Source organism: Labeo rohita, chromosome 4, assembly GCF_022985175.1.
Source record: "Labeo rohita strain BAU-BD-2019 chromosome 4, IGBB_LRoh.1.0, whole genome shotgun sequence".
NCBI lineage: Eukaryota > Metazoa > Chordata > Actinopteri > Cypriniformes > Cyprinidae > Labeo > Labeo rohita.
Window position 1 is genome coordinate 34,666,478 of NC_066872.1, and position 27,991 is coordinate 34,694,468.

Here is a 27,991-nt window from a genome sequence, read left to right on the forward strand (position 1 = left end):
TCGAATGGACACACCCACTCTTACATGAAGAAAATTCTGGCTTTGCAAATCTGAGTTTATATTTCACAGTTCTGAACTGAACAATTTCCACAACGAAACTGAAAATCAGTATTGATTTTTAGCTCTTGGTGTATTTATAGTTAATATTACTGAAACGTTTTGTTTTACTTTATTAAAAAATATGTAGAATTATCTACAGGCTGCTACTGTTCATACATTAGATGTTAGAAAGAACTAACAAAATGTTGTCATTAACTGTTTTTTTTTTATGATAATCAATTATGGTACAGTAGAAAAATAAAGCAGTGCCATAACTTATTGTCCCTAGAACATAATTCGGGTGTGAACGGGTTAAGATTCTGATTTCTCCACTGTATCGCACCAATCAATGTGCGCTTTTGCGCATTCATTCGTCCGCTGATGTTTAATTTACTTTGGACCCCTCTGAAAGTGAGAGAGCAGGAGCAAGAATGTGAGTGTGTGGAGGGATTGGAGGGGGCCGCGCGTCTGAGCCAATCAGCGCAGAGTATCGCTCATGTCATTTCAGCGCACTGAACACACAGGCTCTTTAACTGACTGCAGACTGCGTGTTTACTCATCGCAGCTGGGATTCAAACTCGCTTTCTGCGTCTCCGCTATGCTGACCCATTGGTTCGCGCTATTTGGATACTGAACAGCTCCACGTCCTCTACAAAGACCGCTGGTTTACTTTCCATCATCCGGACTCGAGCAAATGACACAATTTGTGAATATTCTCTAACAGCAACGGAAATAAATCAACTCATATCGCCCCCGTAAGTATGTTTGCGTTTTCTGTACGCCATTAAAATAGGCAGATTTATTTAGTTTGAAATGATGTAGGATCGTAAAATGACAATTTATTGTATTGCGGTGTGCAAAAACGGGGAAATCAGAAACAATCTTTTCCAGCTGCGTAGGCATGAATTAAAGGTACCATAATGGAAAGCAAAGAAAGTGCGTGAACTTTCAATGCGCGTTTGAGATAAACGACAAATAAAAAGAGATTATGAAATTTTTTTAACTTGTGCCAGATTCTTAAAATGTTGTATTTACATTGTTTTGATATGTTTTGAAAGCGTTTGTAGATAAATTATCTGATGACCCCAACATGTCAAATGGTCTAACCATGAAGTAAAACACGCATTTTCAACCTATCTATCTATCTATCTATCTATCTATCTATATCTATATACATACATATATTTAAAAATAGCATAACAATGACACACAACTATAGGGGATCTTTTTAGGGGATGTTTTTCTTTTCACAAGCAAACAAACAGGTTTTCTGCATGTTGGTTACACTACACTGACTTTGGTTTGCCAGACAAAATGAACATTATAAAAACAAAACTGACGTTTTAAAATAAATCATAATACCGACAGACATTCCAAGTCACTGATTAAACCGCCTAGACATTTAACTTTAAAAACCACAGAATCCAAGGTATTAAAAACATTTGTGTATGCATGACATTTTAGTGTACTAAATATAACAACATGACTAATGGAAAAATGGTTTAGGATGTAACTGCATTTGTGTGCAAAAGAACTCAGGCCGTCATATATATGCATGGCATCGCTTAAACTACAGAAACACCGCACTTCACCTACCAACTATAGTGCGTAAAGACGCACGGTGGGCTACAGCATATGGATGTCTAGTGTGAAGCCCTGCGGGTCTCCAGATGTGTGTACACACACACTCAGCTGTTCCTTGTCACTCAGGTCACTACCGGCATTAAAGTTTCTCTTTCCTGTCAATCAGGGTGCCGTTTGGTCTCCTGACATGTACGTTAGCTCACCGATGCATGACCCAAAGACTCACCTTTTCCATAATAAAAAGAAAAGAATGCTGTTAGTTGTTAAATACTAGCCGTTGGGGACCATTTCCATATAAGGCAAAAGAGACTCTACCTTTCGGTTCTGTGTGAAACATTTGTGTGCGCGGGAATTTGCCTGAACGTCGCACAGTGACTAACTATATCTTTCGTAAGAGTGGTATTTTGATAAACATATACTTTAAACCGCATAATATCCATCTGTTTCTTATTTTTGGGTGAGAATAACGAACGAATACTTTGTATATTAGGTGTTAGTGTCCTCTAGCGGTTGCTCTGCTAGTGAGGATTTGGCCTGATGATGTCGTCGTGTCCGTTGCTCAAAACCGTTGCTCAGCAACAGATACGACGAAAACGTCATAACAACGTTAGCTTACACTAACTTAATACATGAATTACCAATTTCATAATCTAATACACCTCAAATGTACCTTTTAACCCTGAATATTTAAAAAATAAGATTATTTTAATTATTTACTCACAGTCATGTTTGTATGGCTTAGGCAGAATGGCAGAGGTGAATGGCTGAAGTGAATTTCGTCACGTAAAAAACGACTGTTTGAGAGTTTGTAGCAACATAAGGGTGAGTAAATAACACCAGAGGTAGTATTTTGGGGGTGAACTACTCCTTTAAGCAATGCCTGGTATTTTAAAAGACCCTCCATGTGGGAGTGAATGACAAACCAGTTAACTAGACCCCTGGGGCTTCTCAGGTGACTTGAGTGGATGTGGCAGATTTCCAAATGTGGCACCGAACAGAGATCTAAGATTGTTATGTAAAGACTCGGTTAATAGATGAGCCATTACGACCACATGTGAAGCTCGGTTTCAGCTGACGGTACTAGAGAGTAATTGTAGTGTGTCCTCTTGCTTTGTTCATAATATCTCTTAGATGTGTTTGAAGTTGCTGTTGCGTTGTGCAACTGACTATTATGGAAATGGTTTCCAAAAATCATAAACGATTTAGACAGTGAATACCCTGTTAAAAAATGGTTATGGTTTTAGTTGCTCTAATGGGACTTCTATTGGTTTTAATGGAAACTGTACTAACGCAATATGTTGCAAAACTACATGAATCATTTTTTAATGGCTTTAATGGTTAAAAGTTGATAGCTTGTAGTGTTTGTGATGGTATTGTAGTGGAAACCATTTCAGCAGGGTAGGTTTGTGAATTTCTGTGTGGTTAAAGATGGGAAAAATCTAATTTGCATGTCTTGGACATAAACAAACAAAAATTAAGCATTGTTTAAGCCTTTTCCATTTGAGTTCTTTAAGCTAGAGTAGTGTTTGGAAATTATACGATAACTAAATGATCTAGTATGTGAAATAGAAGGATATTTGTGTGAGAACAAGTCCGCGTGTGTGCGTATAGCTACGCAAGCGACAAAAAGAGCGATTCTAACCCCAGATCCAGACCGACAGGACACGCTCTGAGGAGTGCTTGTATATGTATCTGTGTTGATTTACTAGTGGCGAGCCAAGGAGGTTCACAGTGGCTCGTTTATGCTGGGAGGCCCTGACGTGTGCTCACCTATGCAAATCACCCCACACCTCAAACACATTTGGCAGCTTTCTATCTGGCCGGCTTGTAAATGCTGCCAAGCGTGGAGAGGGGGCTAGAGACAAGCTGCTCTTTAGCTGTGCTGAAAGAGTCAAAGAGTCAGATTCTGATACAGGCCAGCTGGTATTTAAACTAGCAAGCCCTTCAAACCGCTTCTTAGGCAACACATATTTCCTCAGATAGCAACAGGAACAACACTAGCGAAGCCAAATAGTCTAAAGCAATGCAAGTCAATGCTAGTAGCTGTTTGAAGCTCATGATGCCACTGTAGTCTTCAGTGCCAGCTTAATCATAATGGCAATAAAAGAAAGGTCAGCCATATTTGGTTCTAATGAAGTTTGGGCTCTTTTTTTGAAATAAATTAATACTTTTATTTAGTAATGACACCTTAAATTGGTCAAAATTGACAGTAAAGACGTTTGTAATGTTACAGAACTGTTTTTTTATCTTTCTATTCATCCAAGAATCCTGAAAATCCAGGTTAATACAAAAATATTAGGCTGTTTTCAATATTGCTAATAATAAAACATAATTTAAAATATTCAAATGATTTCTGAAGGATCATGTGACACTGAAGACTGGAGCAATGATGCTGAAAACTCACCTTTGCCATTACAAAAATACATTATATTTAAAATATATTAAAACTGCTATTTTAAATTGTAATACGTTCATAATATTACAGTTCTAATTGTATTTTTAGTCAAATAAATGTAGTTCTAAAAGATTTCTTTCAGAATTGACCCCAAACTTTTGAATAATAGCGTAACAAGCAACACAAAGTCCTATTAGAAAAGGAAAATCGATTAAATGTGAGCACAGAAAAGCTGAGAAAATGGAAATAAGCCACCATGACTGACAGCTTGTAGGTCAAGGCACTTGTCTGGCTCAATGTGGGAGATGCTTGAGTTGTTTCTAATTACTCGATGCCTGAAAATGAAACACAAATGTCTGGCCTTGGCTTGCTCACAAAAACAAATCATATTCAAGGACATGTTGTGGAACAGCGGGTCAATATAAAAACACGTCATACTCCACAGTCTGAGTTGACAGAACACATGAGGGAGGAGACAAAAATTGAGTTATGAGTATGAGGTAAGACGAAGTCGATCTTTTGCAAAGCCAAGGGATCAGAGTAATAGATTTGATAATTTTTTTCCTTTCTTGTTTAGTTTTTTGTAAATGCAAGTGAGAACAAGTTGATTTGGCACCGTGGTAATTACCCACAACAGGCAGTATCAGAGCAGGAGATTAAAGGCAGGTAATGATTTGGCTCAGTCAGACAGACGGCTGCCGGCAGCTGCCTTATAATCAGAGTGTGAGGATGAGACAAGGTAAACACGTGCGGCAGACGTTCAGCAGCCGACAGCGTGGAGATAAGGGCATCTCAACTGCTGCGGTGGTGATCATACACTCATCATGACAGCTGAAAGGCAGCAAGCTGCTTGAATTACGGCTATAAGGATTAATAAGTAGTACAGATCAATGCTTCCGCCGACACTATAAGAGATTAAATATACATTTACATTACAACTGTAACTGTTATAGAAGCAGGTGTGATATTTCAGATACAGATTTCTTGGCTTGTGCACAAATGGATTTGGCGCTTCCTCCTCTGATTAGTCTCATGTGAACGTTGTCACATTCTCAGGCCTTAAAAAGCCAACGCTGATGAACTCGTTGAGCCAAGTCGCAAATTCAATAAGGATATCTCCATTTAAGTATGTTCTCGTGAATCTCTCGCATTCACATGCTCACCAGTCATTTGAGGTCATGATGCTAAGCCATAGTGCTCATACGGGCAATGTGAACTCAAATTGAGACAGCAAATTTCCCATTCTCGACCATCCCATGATTCTGTGTCTTTTTTTGGGCCTAAAAATAAGAGTACTAAATAAGGCTATATAGAGCTTCACCAAGTATTATTAAAAAAATAAATTGCAGCCTTTTGCAATTTGCAGTATGTTGCTTTTACACTTTAAGATTAAGTGTTTCTTTTTTTTTTAACAAATACAATTTTTAGTTATGCTCAGGTACAAAATATTTTGTTTGCTCGAAGTAGTTCTTTGTGAGCAGAATATGCATTTTAAAAATCCTTATGTAATAATTGGAAGCAATTATGAGCAATTGGAAATTATGTAATTTCATAGGTCAAAAGTTCTGAGAACCCTGCGCAAACAACATAGAAACATCAAAAATAAGGTCCCAGATTATATTAGGTTGCCTTAACTAGTATGTACTTACATCAAAAAATAAGTACAAAGTACTTACTGTGTTCATATTGCATTGCAAAACACTTTTGCTGCTATTGAGGTGGGATACAGGTAAGGTTAGAGACAGGTTTGGTGGTATAGGTAGGTTTAAGTGTGGGTTAAGGTGTAAGTGATGGGTCAACAGTGTATTTTTTAAAATATTAGTACAATGTAAAAACATGCATGTACACAATAAGTGCACTGTATCAAATGATTAATTCAAAATGCAAGTACATAGTAGTTAAGGCCTCTTAGTATAAATTGGGATCAAGAATATTTCACTTTTAAGATACTGTAATGACTTCTTCCGCATAGCGTGGGAGAGAAGACATACTTATACATTTTTTGTGGTTTACTAATGAATGCTCGGGGCTTTCCAGTGCATTACAACCAAACAGAGATTTTATTGTGTGCTTGTTTGGCTGGTAAAGGTATGGGGGTTTAATAGCTAGGATTAGTAACAAGTTGTAAAGAATCACCCTGTGTGCTAATATGATGAACCCCCGGAAACCAGACCGGTTTGCTTTGCTGGAAAAAGCAAAACGTCAAGACGAGATTCATTATCTAAACGCGTTCAGCTGTGAAATGCAACATGCAACGGCTTGTTTTGGAGACTCATTCTCTCTGCTTCTATGGTTTTCATGCCATGAAGCTGCTGAAATTCGCACTGTATATATGTGTGCATGCGTGCAGTTTACTTTAGAAACCCAGAATCTATCAAAAGGGCCCACGACATCTGTTCAGGGACAAAGGGCTTTACCTTTCAATAACACTTGTTCCTCCTCAGAGAGTCTTGATGAAGATGATTACACGTTACATTCCCATGACTCACTTCTTTCATGCCTAATGAGCCGAAATTGTCTTTTTCCTCTTTCTTTCTCACATGAGTATCTGAAGAAGATAAACAGATTTATTTAAACATCTCGCAACATATCAGACCAAAGAAGAACAAATTATGATATCAGTGTCCTTGCAGCACCAAAAGATGTGCAGTATCACTTTACAATAACCACATGCCCACAAAAAGATTAAGCTACAGAGGAAGCAAAGCTTCAGCCCAGCTTTAAGGAACAGAATAGCATTATTTTGTCAGAGGGGCCCCTGACACAGACAGGCATTATGTGAGGATTACTATATCATCCCATGGTGTTCAATTACATATCATCACCGCCACCCTTAAGCAACACTATGCTACCAGGTATAAATAGACTCGCAGTGAAAGTAAAGTACAGTTTTGTTTGTCAAAAAGCAGGGTTGGTGATTAGCAGCAGGCTTGTCATGTTACTATCTTATGAATTATGTGAAACAGCCTGGATTGTATAACACCCTTATGTGTGCTTTAAGCCCAAACAATCAACCTGCCCTGGGGGTCTAGTGTCATTACTGTTGCATACTCCCCCTTCAGTTTTCTGGCTTGCATTCCCCTGCTGAGAGAGGAGTAATTACCCTCCAAATGGGGATGATGCAAGATAACATTCACAGTTGCACAATTTATCATCAGAATGACTGAAGTCTGTGTTTGGCACTCTAGAAACGGTGTGTAGGTGGCCTCCGCTGCGTCCCCGGATCGCTCACTAACACTTGACCGTTTGGCCAAAAATAGGCATGCTAACTTCAGCATTTGAAAATAATAGAAACTCTTGGTTTCATTTTGGATTTTAGGACCACGAATGCCATTTTAATTTAAAGCTGCAATGAAATGAAAGCAGTGACATTTTTCGAAGTAAAACGTCCTAAAAATGTAGGACGGGGGATTGGTTCAATCCATTCGTTAATGGTAGGATAAAGGCAGATCTAAATGTGAGCTTGAAGTCAGGGAAGTCTGCCGAAAGACTGATTTATGATATTTTTTAAAACAATAACGAGGTCAAAGGATATTCAATAAATAGTAGATGAATCGTTCAGAAAATAATCAACAATGTGCATTTAAAAAGTAGATGAACTTCGATTTCATGCTGACTTTTGCTGACATTTGTGACCCTGGACCCCAAAACCAGCCATAAGGGTAATTTTTTGAAATTGAGATTTATACATCATCTAAAAGCTGAATAAATAAGTTTTTCATTGATGTATGTTTGTTAGGATAATATTTGGCTGACTGATTGAATCTGGAATCTGAGCGTGCAAAAATACATAAATAAATAAAAAAAAAAAGTTGTCCAAATTAAGTTCTTAGCAATGCATATTACAATGCAAAAATTAAGTTTTGATAATTTATGGTATTCATAGAACACAATCTTTACTTAACATCCGAATGATTTTTGGCATAAAAGAAAAATCGATAATGTTGACCCATAAAATGTATTCTTAGCTATTGCTACAAATATACCCGTGCTACTTACAACTAGGTTTGATGTCCACGGTCACATTTGTGGAAGGCACGAATAACACTCACCTCTTGACTGACGTAAGTCATAGTCAGTTCACTAGGCAACCATCTTGGAAACTCCCCTGAGCAGCTATTTCCATGGAAATGTGATCTTACAAAAAAATAACATATTTCAGTTAGAGATTTAAATCTGACAGCAATTGGATCATAAATTACACTTCTTTAACACAAAACAGCAGTATTTTTTAGGCTAGTCAACCTAACTCACATTCAAGAGTAAACAAACAAGCCAGAGTATTAAGACTATGGCTTAATATAACAAATTATGTCTCTTACTGAAATATGTAGTAGAAAACCCATGAAAGATTTACGTTAAAAAAAATAGTTTTATACATATTTTGGACTATGGGGGGGGTGCCATTATTTTTGGTGACATAATACGTTTGTACTCTGCGAGCTACAGGCAGTTTCTGTTGCTATTTTTACCGCAACACAACTTAGAATTCACTCGGAGATAAAATACTGATACAATGCCATGTTACGTGGCTTTTATGTGCAATTTTCAGTCAATGAGTAGAGGAGAAAAGAATGGGAAGATGCCTGTGCTGTCTTTGTTCTCTCAGGTGGCAATGGATATAAGCATAGGCTTAAAACCAAATGCCTTATAATCGATTTTTCCCCATAAGGAGTCTAAACGTTCCCGGATATGGCGTAAAATCCGCACTGAGAAAGTGGCTTGTTTACATCCTGCCAAGATGGCATCTTGCGTTTCTTGTCTCTGCCGTTTGTAAGCTCTTTTAGTAGCTGTGGTCTACTAATGTGGTATCGTATCAGTATTTTATTGTGCATTCAGAGTTGCATTATGGTAAAAATAACAACAGGTAGCGCCAGCAGCTCACCGAATACAACGATTTGACATTACCGAAATAATGGCACCCCCCACAGTCCGAAATATATATAAAACAATGTGGATTTTTTTAAATAACGTAAATCTTTCATTGGTTTTCTACTACGTTTCAATAAGAGACATCCTTTATGTTATATTAAGCCATACAAATCTTAAAAAATGTGACAGGTTTCTTCAGCAATGGGGAGGGACAAAATATGATTGGTTTAAGTGTAAAGCAAGACTACAGCTGAGCATAATTATTTGTGTAATGTCTTGAAATTGCTCTTGTGAAAGCTGTCTTTGTGTCACATCCATTTCTGTATTATACATGACAATTACTCAAAAGATTGAGTGTCTAAACTGATTATTTAAAGCTCATTAACAAACATTGTTTACTTAGAGCTTTCCTATCACCAAATACGCTGCTAGCCGTGCTGCTTATTTTGTTACAGCCACATGAGTGTGAACTGACATTAGACGGTGAGGTTCGTCAACCACTTTAAGTCAACGATCTCTTCATCGGCACCTGGTTAAACGGCATGCCAGGATCCGGAGCCAGGAAAAACTAACTAATGAACTAGCAAAACATATCAGGCTCATTGCTTCAACATGTTGCAGTGTATCCCCGCTAATAAAAACAAATCGCACGGACTTGTACCTCTCCTTGTTATTCCTGTCTGTTGCGCTTCCTCTGTGCACCGACCTGGGAGTAAAATCTCCTTAATAATCACAGTCAGCAGCATTAGGAGCAGATGTTCGGTGTTCGTTTGGTATGAGGCAAATGATTGTAATTAGAAGATGTAGAGGTAAAGGCCCACTGCGTTTAGTGGAAGCCCAGTGGAGTTGTTGTTGGGCTGGGTGGTCTTAAGCTCTCTACATGAGGCCCTCAAGAAGTTTTTCAGAGGACCTCTAATTACACATGATTTTGTGGTTGGAGGAATTTAAATTTTGTTCTCATTACGACTAATGAATGCACACATGTACGACATATACATTAAAAACTGCGGGCTGTCAGACAAAAGGCCTGGCGGACACTGTATGTGAGCGCCTTGTCTCTTTTGTTTGTTTTAGCTTGTCCCATTTCCGGATCACATCCCCTGGGTGAATTTTACAAATCTACGACATTCAGTATGGGTCATATTCCAAGCCAAACTTAATCAAACAAAAAAACAAGTAAAGGAAAAACATAAATAAAAAAGGTACAAAAGCCGTCACTGTGGCAGCATCGCTTCAAAAGGTACATATTTGTACCTTATTTACCCCTAAAGGGTACATAAGTACATTGAACGTTCAACTAAGTAGGTAAAGTATACATATTGGAACTTTTGAAAAGGTGCTGCCTCGGGGACAACTTTTTTGTATCTTTTTATTTTTTTTCCTGAGGGTGTATACCTTTAAAATAAACTATAATTTTGAGTGAATCCTGGGTATCATTGCAGCAAACAATACAAAATCAAATTGATGGGTTTGTGCATGTCTTTCATGTCATTGTTAAACTCCTGAAAGTGTATATCCCCTGCGGGTTAGCCCACCTGTGTCTGGAGAGGTTAGCGTGACCTCTCGTTTTTTAAAGTGGAATGTATCAGTTAACAATATCAAATTAGGCAGGCAGGAGAGGGCATGGAGGCCAGTAATAAAACAAGACCCATTATGAACTAAATGCATGCACATATGCAACTGGATCCCTGCAGATGAGAAGCCAGACATGCACGGCATATATTATCATTGCTATAATCATCCCCACATTATACCATATATTTTTATAGTACAGTCACACCTAAATGCAATTATAGTATTTTAAAGTCTCAATTATGGTATTTTACAATCAACACGGGTTCAGGCCGGGTTTCCAAACTGAATGGAGATATTCATTCATGCACAACAGGACTGAACACAAACATATTTTTAACCCACAGGACTTGTTCTTTTCAGTCTAGTGCGATACATATAATTTGCGTGGCAATCGTATTGAATAATGTTGTTTTTACTGTGCTAAGGTATGAGAACTATCAATAGTGGCTTATGTAACACAATGTGCATTAAATCCTCATGGGATTAATATAGGAAGATGATGCTTTTTTTTTATTCTGGGACTTTTATGTACTTGTTGGGAAATCGAAATGGTGGCTAATGTCCAAAGATTTTAAATTAGCCTGTGTGAAAATTTTTCAAAAGCTTTTTAATGACACAACGTGTCTCTACACATTACTAGCTAATCGGACTTTTCCACTTGCAGACTATTCAGGAACATAACTATTGCGTTTTATTAGGTTTTATAACGTTGTGAAGGTGTCTTGCAAACATTCATTGGCGGGCTATAAAGTTTTGGCACATATAAGCATGCCGTTTTCTTTTTATGACCCGATATCTCACACCAGCTTGTGTCTTTTTGCTCTTCCGTGACTCTGAATATTAACACAGCAGTGGGAAAAGCACTTGCTGATGTATATGGTGTTTTGACTGGCAGAAATGGGTGAGACTTTAATCACTTTAAACAATGTCTGCTTGAATGTCTGTAAGGCAGTTTCCAGGTGTGAACAGTCAATTCAATTCAAATTCAGACTTCAGTAGTGAGTTCAGTGGGCTGAATGTGAATGGGCTGATAATGGGTGTGAATATGGACTTTGTGATTGAAGTAAAATGCTTGGTCATCTGCACTGTATGGAAAAGGGAGAGGCAACCATTTGAGATTTCAATAAAGTGAATGTTTAGATTGTATATTTGAACTGGGGATGAGCTTTGTGAGATTAGTAGTAGTTTTACTTGGGATTATCTGAAAACATTCTGGCTGTTTCTTGTGTAAATTGTAAGGAAATTGTTTGAATTTCCATTATTGTCAGGTTCTTGCCATGTTTTTTTTAAAGAGACTACACCCAAATGCAGCTAATTTGTTGAGAAAATTTAATTTATAATCTTCTAAATTTAACATGCAGAAATGAGCTGAAAGTGGCTTTAAATACCTAGTTTGCACAGTTAAACTCATATGAGAAATCATTTGAATACATAAAAACGTTCCAAGGTTTCTTCTAAAAAATTTTTTTATTTAAGATAATTTTGGAATTCTGTCAAAAAGTCTTGGATTTGTACAAAATGTGCTGTTCACACAGACAATGTCGTTCCGTCTTTTTACCAGTAAAGCGCCATTCATACATGAGCTTCAAAATACCGGTAAATTTATTGACATGATTTGTAAACATGGAGGGTAACTAATTACAAATACTTTCGTTGCAGTACTTAAGTACATTTAAAAAATGTATTCCTACTTTAAGTATAAATAAATTGTGGTACTTTTACTTGAGTAGAATAAAAATAAAAGTATTTAATGAATGCTTTTTAAACTGCTGAGGTGGAGCCTTGCGCTTCAGGCAAGGGTGCAAAACCAATCAAAACTTCCAGTTTAGCTGGAAGACATTCACAATAACGTGTAAACAAGACATTGTTTTATTAGATGACTTAAGACCGAAATAAAGGTTTGCCAGGTTTTCAAATCAAAACCCGCCCATTGCTACTCACAGCCGTTTCATCCCCAGTAAAAATTTAATGCAAAGGGGTAAAGTACACATTTTTAGGTCACTTCAACCTGCGGACATAAAAACAACTGACAGCAACTGTGTTACAGTAGCCCAATTTTGTGGGAAAACCACATACCTGGCAACACTGCCGAAGTACACAATGCAGAATAAATGCACCATCTGTGTTAGAATGTTACGATTGTCCCAGAGTTAATTTACGTTCTTACGTTATCTGGTTCTGCGTTCGCACAATTTTTTATATTTTCTTGAGTATAAATAAATTGTGGTACTTTTACTTGAGTAGAAGAAAAAAAAAGTATTCAACTTTGCTTAAAAAGTTTTTCACCAAAAGTACTAAGTAGCCTACAAAAAGACTAAGGTGATGGCAATGGATAAACAGAGCGAGTCTGCGTTTAACAGGTACTTTTTTAAACTGCTGAGGTGGAGCCTTGCACTTCAGGCAAGGGTGCAAAACCAAGTGTAATTTTTTGGTTTCATGTTTCTCTTATTAAGAACTGCTGTGGGAATTTCTGCCATTTCAGTGGTGTTCCTGATAAACATCTTAAGAAGGAGTTTCTAATAAAGGTCATCTTTGGGTAAAATAATAAATAATAATAATTCTAAAGTACTTTGTAACACAGTAAATTAAGTCCTTTCTCAGCAAACTACTTTTTTTACTCTTAGTCATTTTATTTTTCAGTACTCAAGTAAATTAAGTTAGCAATACCTTTAGTTAAGTACAATTTTTTGTTTTCCACCACTGATATGCGGTCAGTGTTTTCATTTGTCAAATGTTTGCATTCGTGCAGCAGCTGCTTTTGGCCCAAAGACATTGTATTATTAGACGACTTCAAACCGAAGTACAGGGTTGCCAGATTTTCACAACAAAACCCACCCATTGCTACTCATTTCATCCTTCAGTAAAAAATAGCAAAAATACATGGTTTTTTTTTTGGTTACGTCAACCTACGGACATGAGAAACAACCCAGAGCAACAGTGTTACAGTAGCCCAATTTTACACTGCCGAAGTTCACAACGCAGAGTAAATGCACCATCTGCGTCAGAATGTTACGATTGTGCCAGAGTTGACTTCTTATGTCAGCGGGTTCTGAATTTGTACGTGCTCATCATCTCGTTCTGCGTTCGCACTGAGCACATTACCGGTAATTTACTGGTAATGATACAACTTCTCATATGAATTTACCAGTTTTCTGACAAGGTCCTGATCACACATGATCCCAGTAAATTACCAGTAAACTGTATGTGTGAAAGGGGCTACTGCTGAAACAACTACACTGTAAAAAACTATTTGTTGAGTCAACTTAAAATAATTTGTTACCTGGCTGCCTTACAATTTTAAGTCCAGTCAACTCAAAAAATGTTTATTCAACTTGAAATGTTAAGTTATACTAAGTGACAACTTAGATACTTGAGTTGATTCAACTTAAAATTTTAAGGCAGCTGGGTTACTTACCTTGCTTTTAAGTTTAACAAACACAAATATCTAAGTTGTCACTTAGTACAACTTAACATTTCAAGTTGACTAAACTTATTTGAGTTGACCGAACTTAAAATTAAGGCAGCAGGGTAACAAATTATTTTAAGATGACTCAACAAATTGTGTTTTTTTTGTTTGTTTTTTACAGTGTACTAATATAAAAAAATGATATTTTGTGCTAAAGACAAACTTATTTGTTGCTCACCTCTTTTCTTACTTTCTGTCAGTGTCTCAGCACACAAACCACGCTAGTGGCTTGTGTAATGAACATCAATGACATTATGTGATGTTTGTCCTAAATGATTACTTTAAAAGCAGGCGTTAGTAGGTGTTCATCCCACTGCTAAATTAACCGTTTGGCAGAGTCCTCCGTTTGATCTTAAAGTCATAATTTTACACAGCCGGCTGCATGTCTGTTTGTCATAATGCAATTACATTACAAAAATGCTCAGACAGGGAAAATATGTCAGAGCGACTCTGTGTCAATTCACAGTTGTGCCCTGAAAGAACATTTGATGGATCATCGCTTCCTCCTCCGTAATCCTCAGTGTTACTCAAATCAGAACGACTGATCTAAAGAAGCGGCGACTACGGTTGTCAGGTGAGAGAGACTCTGATGTGTTGTTCTGACAGTGTGAATTAAAACACAAACGGCGTGAGACACAACAATTCGGTTGTTATCAAATCAATAGTGCAATCACCGTCCTGCAGAGGCTGAGATAAAAACAGGATATTAGAAAAAGAAATATCAAAGCCTGAGTGCAGAGAGGCATCCAACACAAAACACAGCCGCATTTGCTTACAAATGTTGGTTTTGCTGTAATTGGAGCAGCTGCATGCGACCAATTGTGCCATGATCCATTAGTTTGATGCCTTGTCATTAACACGGGAAGGAAAGAGCAAATCTAAATACTTAGAGAGATGAGCAGAGGGAGCTGGGTGTGTGCGGGGGGTCAGGGGTCACTGAAAAAAAGTGTCATTAGTTAGGTAGCACTGACATGTGAATGCAGCGGGGCAGCATCCATTCTTAAACACTTGTCAATTGGCGTGGCAATGAGGTGAAATATGCGTTATCGCGTATAATGGCTTGCCAGGGGAAGGTCGGGCTGTTTTACAATGGGAAGAGGAGGATGTGAACCTTAGGTGTTTTGCACGTAGCTTCCCTTTCCTTTAAGATAGAGCAAAGGTAACTAGGTAATAGACTTCAACTTAAGCTTTCTAAGGAAGCAGGAAGGGTTGTGAATCTGCTTCAGGAAATGATGGGAAGAAGGTCTGCTAACTGTGTTTTCACAATAACGTGATTTCTAGAGAAAAATAAGGATCTTGTTTCTGTGGCATTTGTAATAAACATCTTAAGATGAGAAAGGGGTTTCTAACAAAGGTCATCCTGATAGTTAAGTGGTTCTTCACAGCTTCTGCCAAAAACCAAAGAGGAATCCATCTTGGTTCGCTTGTACTCTTGTTGCTATCTTATCTTGCTGTCTAAAACGATCTCTCAGTTCTGGAAGACGCACGAGTTGCTTGAAATTTTACTAGGATGATTTAGCAATTGTTCAGTCTGGCAATTTCACATGGGCTTAATGTGACATTTCAACTGGATTGTGATGAAGTAGCTATGACCAACAGAGATGCGTGTGAGGAGGGCCCTGCATATAATGACAAAAACAGCAAATTTATCATTGGATACTTAGGGACAATCTTGAAATGCACTCTGCAAACTTTAAAAAGATGAGATCAAATACAACCTTAAAACTTATTATGCATTTTGACCATTATTCTTAAAGCTTCTTGAGAGAAGATGACTTCTCAGGGGTTTTTCTTTTGTGAGATTCCAGAATTAGAAAGGAATCAACACAATAAGGTCATTGTATCCAATTGAAGTGTGGAGGTGAGAGATGGCCATTGGGGCCATCGTCACTGTCAACACACTGAGCTCAGTCTGAAGGAATGAGGAGGAGGGGGATATTGAGCTTATGGAAATGCCTTAGAACTTGTGAGAAGTGACTCACAAGTAGGGTTGGGAACCAACCCGTATGACCATTGTTGTCTGATAAGAGAACCAATGACTCTAACGAGTGTTGCCCGATTCCCTACAGAATGACTCCAGTGAGTCGGTTCTTTTTAGTGAGTCAGCATCATACAGCACAACCAGTCTAGTCTGATATCCTACAGAATGACTCTACTGAGTCGGTTCTTTGTAATGAATCAACATAACACGGCACAACCACTGTAGTCAGATTCCCTACAGAATGACTCTAATGAACCTGTTATTTTTAGTGAATCAACAACACAGCATAAAAAGCGCACTCTGTGTAGTCTGATTGTCTGCAGAATGATTCTAATAAGTCGGTTCTTTTTAGTGAATCAACAACATTCAGCACAATTGGTGTAGTCCATTTTCCTACAGAATGACTCTAATGAACCGGTTCGTTTTAATGAATCAACAACACAACATAAAAAGCGCACTCTGTGTAGTCTGATTGTCTGCAGAATGATTCTAATAAGACGGTTCTTTTTAGTGAATCGACAACATACAGCGCAACCGGTATACTCTGATTCCCTAATCAAAAATGATTCTAATGAACCGGTTCGTTTTAGTGAATCAACAACACAGCACAAACAGAACACTCTGTGTAGTCCGATTCCCTACAGAATGACTCTAATGAGTCAGTTCTTTGTAGTGAATCGACAAAATACAGCACAACCACTGTAGTCCAATTCCCTGCAGAATGACTCTAATGTGCCGGTTCTTTTTTGTGAATCAACAACATACAGTATAACAAATGTAGTCCAATTCTCTACAAAATGACTCTAATGAACCAGTTCATTTTAATGAATCAACAACATACAGCACAATTGGTGTAGTCCGACTCCCTACAGAATGACTCTAATAAGTCGGTTCTTTGTAGTGAATCAACAAAATACAGCACAACCACCGTAGTCCAATTCCCTACAGAACGACTCTAATGAGTCAGTTCTTTGTACTGAATCAACAACATACTGCACAGTTGGTGTAGTCTGATTCCCCTCCGATCACCCCAGAAATTCTTTGATCATTCACTCACCCTCATGTTGTTTCAAACCTTCTCTTCTTAGAAAGTCACCAGGGTCCAAAACAACATTGGACTCCACTGCCTTTTACTACATGGACAATGCAATTTTTTAATAACTTGTTTTGTGTTACACGAAGATAGTCATTCAGTTTTGAAAGAACATGAGGGTGCTTGCTAGACTCAATACACTCCCTCCATAACTTGTACTAATTAGAACCTTTTCCCAAAAGCAATTTTGGACACAAATACACAGGTACAAAGTATTGCAACAGCTGCTACTTAAAATGTACTGAGAGGTACAGTAAGGTTACATAATTCATTATTCCAATCCCAGATCTGAGGTTAACATTTATTTCCTGAGAACTCCCTGTTCTTCCTTGACTTGATAAATAGAGCTAAAAACAACAGGAACTCCTGAACATTGGTGGAAACAACAAGCCCTTGATGCACTTATGCAACATTCAGTGCCAAATGAACTCCTCCAGGATGTACTTGACTTTGAATGTTTAGGAACAAAACAAATGGCTCTGCGGATTGAAGAGGGTTTGCTGTAGGATGTGGACAGCTCTCTTACAGCAGGAATGTGGACGAGGGTTGTTTTGGGATGGGGGTGGATTGCAGTTTGAAGTGTAGGGGGAGGGCTTCAGTGTGAAGGGGGCTGGCCCAGGGGGGTCTGACTACAAGGAGACATGCTACTTGGCACACACATCGATGCATTCATTTCAGCGTGTTCACTGGAAACAACTGCATTCTCACTGACTATCCAAGCCTCAGGGGAATTTAGACGGAATTTACCTGATATTGTTGTGGACACGCTTGCTAGACTTTTCCTCCATAACATGCACTAATTGGAGTCTTCTCCTGAATGCTGCAGGATGCATTATACACAGGTAAGATGCTTCTCGAAATGCAATCAAGTCTAAACTAGTCTCACACTGTAAAGATGAAATTCTAGACTATGCAGTGCGTACAATCACACAGTCAGACTGATTGAGTAATAAGTATTTGATGACAGATAGAAAGCAGCAGTTAAAATAACTATTATGACCATGTGGAGTTTTGGCATCAGGGAGCTGGGATGGAAATTGGTTACTTGGAATATCGCAGAGCCCATTTACACCTGATGTTAAGACTCATTTTTTGGACATTTTTGAGATCCAATCATTCAAATTACATTTGGAGGAAGCCAATGTATATTTAGTAGAATTTTTTCTGTTTTTTTCCAACTTTTTCTTAATTATCAGCATAAAGTATCTAGTAACCTATATTTAACACTTCAGGGGCTCATTAATTTGAGCTTTATGCCAATATTTTTTTGGGAAATGTGCTGAACTATTTAAGTCAGAGTGAAGGATATAATGAAAAATGCAAATATTTGGAGGTCCAAATATAAGATTAAAAATAAGTCAAAAATTTAAATTTGCCATGCATAAATCTGAATATTGAGGGATGTATCTGATCAGTAAAATAACACGTGCAGGTTTAAATGACCTATGGCGTTATTTGACCAGAAAACCAGTCATAAGGGTCAATTTCTGAAAAATTTCCACTGATGTATGGTTTGTTAAGATAGGAGGATATTCCTCCAAGATAAAACTATTTGAAAATCTGGAATCTGAGGGTGCAAAAAAATCAAAATATTGAGAAATTCGCCTTTAAAGTTGTCCAAATGAAGTTCTTAGCAAACCATATTGCTAATCAAAAATTATCTTAAAAAAATCTTTATGGAACATGATATTTACTTAATATGTAGTGTGTATATATATATATATATATATATATATATATATATATATATATATATATATATATATATATATATACATATACACACACACACACACACACACACACACATATATATAAAATTGCTCAAAACTGAAGCTAATTGTAGATTAATGCATACATGCCAAGAACTATACTATCTAACGGCAGATTTACACTACAAAGGTGGCACAGAAGCACTTCTGAAGTACATTTATGTATCTCTAGTTATTAAACCTGTTTAATGCTGCTCAAAGGTGGCATGAATGCATTTACACAGCAATTACAATCGTATCCATTGATACTAGGTGCTGAGGTGGGTCTAAGCAGGCATAATTTAGTCTGGGTTTTATGCGACATTGTGCCTTTACAGTACATTTTGAGCAGGCATTAGGGCAGCCTTAGACCTAAGACACCTTAGGTCTATTAGAGTTCACAAAAACACAAACTACTACAATTTTTTTAAGATTAAAGTGTTTACATAATTCAATAAGTGCTCTGGTCATGTGACGAATGTCGTTATGCTTTTATGAAGAGCTACAGATTTCACATTAAGCTATCTTCGGACTCTATATTGCATGCATCAATGCTTGGTAAAACCGTTGTTTGTAGCATGTCAAACTCACTTAGCTTACTTTACACTTTACATTACAGAAACTTTCATATCCCAGACTTGACAACAGTGGCACTGTGAAGCCCAGGCTTGTTGAATCTCAGCCTCAGGTGGAATGATTGTAATCCAAGCCTTAGTTAATCCACACACCAGTTTGTGTTTATTTCATAAGTGTTTCATATTTGACACAGTAACTCCCCGGGCCAACACTGAATGCACACTTTCCTGTAGAAGGTGCCAGTCAGATCAGCGGCGTACATCTGGAGCATGTTTACATTTCTCGGCTGTTATGACTTTTTTAAAATGACCTCTCTTCAATGTTCCTTTCCTCCTACGTATGTTCCTTTGAAAACAGGGCAGGGTAGATCCGCTCTGTTTTTGTTTTTGCCACAAAGCCACACATTGTGTCCGTGCCAGCGAGTGACAAGGTGTAATGTGAGTGCTTGTGTATGTTGGCCCTGGAAGCCACAGCAGGCATTTCCTACTCTCCAAGACATTTGTAAAGAAAGTTGGCAGAGAAAATACCAAAGGTTTTAGATACATATATTATACAAATATAAAGCGGTTTCTTTCTTTAGGTTTCTTTTTAAAGGCATTCATAATGATTTAAAATCCTAGGTTGGCCTTTCGACTGGACGTCGAAGATCTGGGATCTGACCATTCAATCTCATTCAGGTGTGGTAATTGCTGAGAAGTTACTGGGCGCTCATGTGAGAAATTAATTCGCATTTTCATTCGACCGGGGTCATAGAAGGTGAGCCGTATTGTGATCGAGGCAATCCAAATGACATTTTCCATTAAGAGAACAGGGAAAATGTTATCTGCCCCGAGATATCCCTACCTATCAATGCCTCTTTGTATTGCAAATCTACCATCTTTGCTTCTCAGGGTAGTTAAAATACTGGCAGTAACAGATAAGTCATAACAAGCACAAAAATAGAAATCATCTAAACATATAGTGGACAATCAAGACCTATAATAAAACATTCAATCTGTAATCTATCACATAATGGACTGAGAATGGCTAGGACTTTCTCTGTGACTTGGGGCCTAGCCGAGGGGGGTTTGTGAAGCTTCAACTTCAACCCAAACAAGGGTGTTCACACACTATATCGGGCTCATTTGCAATTCAAAACACTTGAAGTAGGAGCGTTCCTTTTCAACACCTTGGGACCAAAGGCATTTTATCTGATAGAAAGTACTCTGAAGTGCTTAAGCATCAAGATAAAGAAGGCCTGGAGAAAGAGCCACGAGTGTTTAATCCCGCTTCGTGTACACACTGACATCTTATCTGCAAGCTTAAGGCTTGGCCTGAAAGGCAAGACTCTGCTGACATTTCAAAGCACAACTTCCCTTCGTTTTAAATATCTGGCAATTCTCAAAGCTCGGGTAGATAAAGGAAACCTCACACTGTGTATCAGCATTGGGAGTTGCTCTCCATCTGAAGATGTTTCGAGAACATTCTTCCCCTCAGGATAATGCATATTTTACAAAACAGATGCAGCTGTAAATTTTAAAATCTAAAACTTCTCTTTTTTATCTGAACAGTGGCCCCATCTGATGAGTCTTGAGACTACATCAGGGATCTGGCCCATTACTCGGGCACCGGACATGGACGCGAGAGGAGCCAAAGCGGCTGTTGGATTTCAGAGGAGCTCAACCTCTGATGACGACTCTGGATGCGCTTTGGAGGAGTACACATGGGTTCCTCCTGGACTACGACCTGAGCAGGTAAACCTTGAGCCTCATTTCTTCTTATATGCATAGATTTCTCACCGAAGTTGATGGCTGAGAGCCATAGCTAGAAGTATTCCAATTATCCGCAGGCATCCAAAGTTTCACTTTGACCCAATTTTTCGACATATTTCATGCCAGACAGAAGCACCCGATTCAAAGCATTCCCTGAAAAAATTGTGGTTTTACTTCAAGTCTGATTCTCAGCCAATTTAGGGTTGTGATATAAAACCAGCCAGTCAAGCTTTTGAAGTCTGATAGCTGCCTTCACACTTGGGTATGAGTTTTCAAGAACGTCTGAGCTTCTAAACGTGAGGTTATGCATTGAAATACAGCTGCACATGACCTTGCACAGAGGCCAACAGATCTTAATGAATGCACACTTTGACGTGGGCAAAGTCTGGCAAGCTTTGACCCTCTCAACCTTGACATTGAGCACACATGCGACGTATATCTGACTGACAGGGTGTTGATGGGTAGCACAAAGCCAGCTGAAAGTAGCAGAAAATTTGAAAGGGCAGAACAACTAGAAAGGACTACAGAGAGATTGGAAAATTGGGGAGAGAAAATATTTACATGTTGAAAAGTCAACCATTTTCTCTTAGAAAAGAAATACCATGATGAAGAACCATGAGACTTAGTGGTAATTGCTTTTAATCTTCCCTGCGGTGAACGAACTGTTGCAGGCATTTTATTTCCCCACAGAGACGAGTCTCAGCAAGTGAAGTCATTAATGGCAAAATGCTTAAACAAACTATTGCCATACTCTGACAGGAAAATTAACAGCATTGTTTTCAAAAATACATCTAATGACTTATGCATTTTGGTCTGTATGTTGATTAATCAGAAAAGTTTGCTAGAACCTGTATTGTCTGTCGTAAATAATTCCCGAATGCATTGTTTATTTAAAAACAACAACACCACCACCACTACTATGTTAAGCGGTTCCACTTTATATAATTTGGTACAATGCACTTATTGTGTACATATTTTTTTTAACAACTTGCATGTAATAACATTGTAATTACATTTATAATTACACTGTTGACTCATTCCTTAAACTTACCCATAGCACCAAACCTGTTCCTAACCTTACCCATATCCCACCTCAAAAGCAGCAAAAGTGTTTTGCAATACAATATGAACACAGAAGCTTATTGTAAAGTGTTACCATTTCAAAAATATTACCACTGTCAAAGCTTGGTGCGTTGGCTTAAACTGCCTGAATTGTGCTTGTGTGGTTCAAGCACTAGTCCCAACAAAACAGCCATTTAGAAAACCTGCTTTCTTGCCCTGCTGTGTGCAGTAAGCAAACAGAAATGAGACTGTGTCTAGGGGCTAGTTGGCACTTTCCTGAAGCAAGGCAGTACACAAACACACATGCAGAACCAACGGGGGTGGAGGTTGGTCTGAAGTGAAGCTGAATGTGTTTTTCTAACCCCCACCTTCTCCTCGTTTTTCAAAACGTGGAGTGGGAGGCCTGACATCCTCATGAAAGCTCTTCTCTCAGTTCTGTGAAATGCTCTGCAATCAGCTCTGAATGTGGAAAGAACTGCAACTTGAAGGCAAAAACATAATTCCTGAGATTTACAGAGAATTTAGGCCAATTTGTATGACAGCTCTTCGTTTCAAATCCCACTCGCATCCTAAGCCCACTGCTACAGAAATAACAATCTGCCTTCAGCTGGATAGTAACACTTCAACACAAGGAACATTCCAGCAGGCATCTATCTGTGTGTCTTTAATGGCGTACCGCCCCATAAATATTCCTCAGGGTCGCCACTGACAGACACCGCTGTTTAAACGCTTTGTCCCGGTCAATGATATACCCACTTCCCCCTTGTTGGGGGAGACAATCGGGAGAAGCCTGTATGACAGGTTGAATGATGTAGCACCAATTGAGGCTGGTGTCTCATTTCAGCTTTCAGCTGTTGAAAGCAAACCCTAATCCTCTCACTCTCTGTTTGCCCTCTTTCCCCATCAGGTTCAGATCTACTTTTCGTGCCTGCCAGAGGAGAAGGTGCCATATGTCAACAGCCCTGGAGAGAAACACAGGATCAGACAACTACTTTATCAGCTGCCACCACATGACAATGAGGTATGAGGAAAAACTCGACAATGAGAGATGACTGCTAGAATACAAATCCCTCTCAAGTTTGCATACAAAGATGTTTGAGTACTATCACAGAGGGGTATCTTTCTCCTTTCCTCTAGCAGCAATAAAAAGTTCCTCTGTGACTTTTATGGCGCTTGCTGTAAGTCCCAGGATTGTGTACTTTAGCAAATTCCTGGCATAACTGTGGGTTACAGATCTAAAAGGCTCTTCACGTGTGGCATCATTGTTTACCCCCCTGCAGGGCCAAATTGTTTGTCTTTTGTCATTTTGTATGAGTTCCACAAGTCTGCTGTAAACTTTGAGGTCGATTTGTGTATTTTTTAACTTAGCCCCAGAAAGGCAGAAGAAGGAAGCTCACGAGTTTCCCACCCCCACAAACCTTTCCCACTCCGTAAAAAGAAGATGAAGCCTTTGATAAAACGTATATCTGTTCTTGATTTGCACAACTAAATATTTTGTACCTTTGCCTCGACACAGATCCGATACTGCCAGTCCCTCAGTGATGAGGAGAGACGAGAACTCCACATGTTCAGCGTTCAGAGGAAGAAAGAGGCACTTGGGAGGGGAACACCAAAACTGCTTCCCAGAGCCCTGCAGCACAATTGCGAGCATGTATGCATAAACGTTCCTGGTATTTTTCCCACCATCTGTAGAAATTTTAAATTGCAAATATCAAAGAGCACGAAAGAGGCCGCATTCAAAGTCCTAAAGGTGATTTTGTGAATTGCTACACTTGAAGGAAGATATACAGTCATTCCTGTGACCATATCAAAACTACTTACGGTCATGAAAATGCAGTTTCTGCTTCATGCTATGTTCGCTTGGAAACAGCGTTGACTTGTCATGGCAAATCAGACAACTTGGAATCAGGCGAATGGTCCAATTATGGCCTAAAGACAAGAAAATTCATGGAAAAGATTAAGTATTACAACACACAGTCTTTGGCTGAAGACCATCTCCTTCAGGGGCTGGAGTTAGCACATGAGAGCCAGTTCAGATGGTTGTTTCCTGTTGAGAAGACTTATAAACACAAACCAAAAAAGTCTAGCATCATAATACCTCCGAAAAACAGATGTATCCCTTCACCACAAATTGCCACACAAGACACAGCAGAGCAGTGCTAATCTCGGGTCTCTGGTTTCCGTTGCCGAAAAAAATTTGCGGGACACTCAACACCCCTGTTTCCAAGGCCAACGGCCATGTAGTAATAATGGGAAGCAGCTGTGAAATGAATACTTTGGCAAAAGTACTTATAAAAAGACCATGATCATGCATTTGGTCATGCTCAGTTGGTCTTTAGAAGACCATTTCAACAGAGACGGGGGTCCATTTTAATTAAAAAACTTTGTTCCAGAGAAGAATGCGGAGTAAAACCCAATAAATTGTAGGATGATTTTGTATGACCAAAGCAGCCTTTGATTCTCATAAATCTTACTTTGAATTCCAGTGTAAGGAGAACATCAAGGGTGGAGAGATGGCAGTCTTCGCTTCACGTGCAGGCCCAGGACCGTGTTGGCACCCAGCATGCTTTACTTGCTCCACCTGCCATGAACTTCTGGTAGATCTTATCTATTTCTACCACAATGGCAAAATCTATTGCGGTAGACATCATGCAGAGCTTCTGAAGCCACGGTGTTCAGCTTGTGATGAGGTGAGGATATATATACACACACAACTTTCTAAAGGACCAATACACAAAACTAAATGTTCATGGCCAGTAAGTATTTCTAATTTTGTGTCTCTTCACAGATAATCTTTGCTGACGAGTGTACTGAAGCTGAAGGTCGTCACTGGCACATGAAACACTTCTCTTGTTTTGAGTGCGAGACTATTCTAGGAGGACAGAGGTACATCATGAAGGATGGCCGACCATTCTGTTGTGGATGCTTCGAGTCGCTATATGCAGAGTACTGTGAGGCCTGTGGGGAGAATATTGGTGAGTTACCTCTGGAACAACTGAAACTGTTTGGCAGGGATGTCTATTACTGCTCCTGGAGGGCCACCTTCTTTCAGACTTTAGCTTCAAGGGAACCCCTGGTATTAAGACTTGTATGGCTTAATATAACATAAATGATGTCTCTTACTGAAACATGTAGTAGAAAACCTATTAAAGATTTACATAATTGAAAAAAAATCTACCTGTACCTGCTGGTTTAGATTTGATTAATTAGAATTGGAGCTAAACTCTGCAAGACACCGGCCCACCAGGACTGTTTGGGCACCCCTGCTCTAAAACAATGTGGCCCTCCAAGAGCAGGACCAGACATCTGTTACACCTGTATGAATATCTGGTTGAAAAAGTACAGCATTTCTTACTTGTTGATTTACCTTTATTCAGGAGTCGACCATGCTCAAATGACGTATGAGGGTGTACACTGGCATGCTACTGACAAATGCTTCTGTTGTGCCCAATGCAAAACCTCTCTGCTGGGCTGCCCCTTCCTTCCTAAAGAGGGTCGGATCTACTGCTCTAAGGACTGTAGCCTTGGTGAGGACGTCCATGCTTCGGACTCTTCAGACTCGGCTTTTCAGTCTGCCAGATCACGGGAATCTCGACGTAGCATACGAATGGGCAAGAGTAGTCGCCCTACAGAGCAGTGCCAGCAGACAAAACTCTATTCAGCAACAGATTACAGGACCTCTAGTCTTTGTGGGGACAACACAGAGACGGTGTGTCATCAACTGGAGAGACTTAACTTCACAGAGGACAGCTACTGGAGAGACCGGGATGAGCAGGAAGGCCCTGAGGACTGTGTGGAAGATTGGGCTGAGCATGAAGACTACATGACTCAGCTGCTACTGAAATTCGGAGACCGGGGTGTCATTCACACGGAGGACACCAGGCCGGCCGAGCCTTGGATGATGAAAGACTCTGAGACCAACAGGACCAAACCAGAAATGAAGATCAACACCCACAATTTGGCAAGTAGGAAACACCACACTGACATGTATTGGGCCCAGTCTCAGGATGGACTTGGAGACTCTGCCTATGGCAGCCATCCTGGTCCAGCTAGTGCCAGAAAGATTCAAGAGCTGGAGATGGATCAGGCAGCAGTACCTGCATTCTGGTCTGAGCCTAGGCAGTGGTATGAAGACTCACTGGAGTGCATTACAAGTGAATTTCAAAAGGCAGAGCACAACATTGGAGATTCTATGGATTCTCTAGCGCTCTCAAATATTACAGGTAGGAATTTCATTTTCAAGTCTCTATTAGAGTCTTGCTCCTTCTTTAATGGATCTTAATTACTCATGTCTTTCATTTCTCAGGAGCTTCAGTGGATGGAGACAGCAAAGACAGACAGACCATCTACTCCCTTCAAAACCTGAAAGACCAAGAGAGAGAGATGGACGAGTGTGATAACATCAGTAACATGGGCACGCTAAACTCCTCAATGCTCCACAGGAGTGCCAATTCCCTGAGGAGTTTAAACTCTGAGCTTGACCGTGAGGAGACACTGGGGCAAGGAGAGAGAGAAGATGAGGAAGAAGAGGACAGAGTTCACTCTTACTTTGGAGAGGAACCATCCTCTCCACTGCAACTTCCAGTGCTGAGAAGGACCAAGTCTCAATCCCAGCCCCAATCCAGACCTCAGCAAGTGAAGTTCTCTGATGATGTTATGGATAAAGGGTACTTTGGTGGACTAGGCTTGAGGCAACCGCCGATGAGCGAGAGGACTCGCAGACGGACCTATCACATGGAGGAGGAGCCACAGAGACGTCCTGCTAACAGACATCACAAACGCAGACAGGGCCGGAAAACGCGCTCAGAGAACGCCTTGCACCTGGCTTCCAAAAATCGGGGCAATATGCATGTTGTGCCTCAGATAATCAGCTCAAGCATACCAGAGCCCAGGAACGGTATTCTTCTAAATCACTCGGCACACAGTCAGCACCCTTATCATCAAACCCCAACAGACTTTGCTCAGCAGGGCATGGCCCGAATGGACCATTTGCAGAACTTTTGTGACGATGATGATGACGACGACTGGTGTTCGACATGCTCCTCTTCATCTTCAGAGTCTGAGGAGGAGGGATTTTTTCTTGGTCAGCCAATCCCCAAACCCCGATCCCAAAGTTTTCATTATTACACAGATGACTACCTGACTCGCGTAACTGCTTTAACACCTCCTTTCGGCTCACGGACCAAACTGAAAAAGAAAGGTCATAAGGGCAAGAACTGCATAATTTCATAGACTTCAGACTTAAAGCCTGCATATGCCGCAGCTGGAACATACACACGCGTGATTCTAAAGAAGCTGGGAAAACAGAACATTTTTTCTTGAGATTTAAGTTGTTGGAGTGTAAGTTGTCTTGCTGTTGTAATATTTCCTTGTACATTGTATAGCAAAAGCATTATTCCCGAAAAGCAAAATTTCTTGAGTAGCATGTAGACTAACTAAAAAATTATTTAATAGTGCAAGCAATGTATATTTGTTAAATTAAGATTGGAATACTGATATTTTTATATCCAAATGTTAAATCAACAATTACCACAATTTCTGCCCTCAGATGGAGCTTTTATGATTACTGATCAACAAAATTGAGCTTTGCCATTTTACTGACCAGGGGTTTGCAAACGCAAAATATATATGCACTATTCATTTGCTTAATGGTTTCGTTATGTTACTCTGCAGGTGTAATTACTGCACCCTTAAACATTTTTCTGTCTACAATATGCTTATGCGCTTAAACAGTGTTGGGGGAATTTTCTCTCTATTATGTACATTTCACCACAGGTGACCATACTATCCCTTTTTAACATTAAAATGTCAATAAAATAATTGAAGAGATATTTAATACATTCCCT

General features: G+C 39.2%; 1 protein-coding gene and 1 long non-coding RNA gene across 3 annotated transcripts in view; one reads left to right on the forward strand and one right to left on the reverse strand.

The window, feature by feature from the left end:
- Positions 1 to 8,158, reverse strand: part of LOC127164540 (uncharacterized) — a 35,713-nt gene extending 27,555 nt beyond the window's left edge. Inside the window, exons 1-2 of the long non-coding RNA XR_007827676.1 lie at positions 8,071 to 8,158; positions 6,436 to 6,566 (exon numbers count right to left, since the gene is read on the reverse strand). This is a non-coding gene — a long non-coding RNA (uncharacterized LOC127164540). The remainder of the gene's footprint in view (positions 1 to 6,435; positions 6,567 to 8,070) is intronic.
- Positions 568 to 27,985, forward strand: prickle1b (prickle homolog 1b). Of its 2 annotated transcripts, none has more exons than XM_051108514.1 (8): positions 568 to 794; positions 20,883 to 21,065; positions 23,053 to 23,166; positions 23,662 to 23,796; positions 24,632 to 24,835; positions 24,934 to 25,120; positions 25,523 to 26,368; positions 26,452 to 27,985. In XM_051108514.1, exons 2-8 carry the CDS (start codon positions 20,895 to 20,897, stop codon positions 27,375 to 27,377), a joined length of 2,583 nt encoding a protein of 860 aa, XP_050964471.1. In that variant the 5' UTR covers positions 568 to 794; positions 20,883 to 20,894; the 3' UTR covers positions 27,378 to 27,985. The 2 variants fall into 2 exon arrangements, with proteins under 2 accessions (XP_050964471.1, XP_050964470.1); XM_051108513.1 differs by lacking the exon at positions 568 to 794 and adding an exon at positions 17,646 to 17,847.
- The last annotated feature ends 6 nt before the right edge of the window (positions 27,986 to 27,991 follow it).

Bases quoted from the DNA above. Each gene is read 5' to 3' on its own strand.
- prickle1b (XM_051108513.1), top strand. The intron at 21,066-23,052 runs GTAAACCTTGAG...TTTCCCCATCAG, and splicing joins CTGGACTACGACCTGAGCAG to GTTCAGATCTACTTTTCGTG. The intron at 25,121-25,522 runs GTGAGTTACCTC...ACCTTTATTCAG, and splicing joins GGCCTGTGGGGAGAATATTG to GAGTCGACCATGCTCAAATG.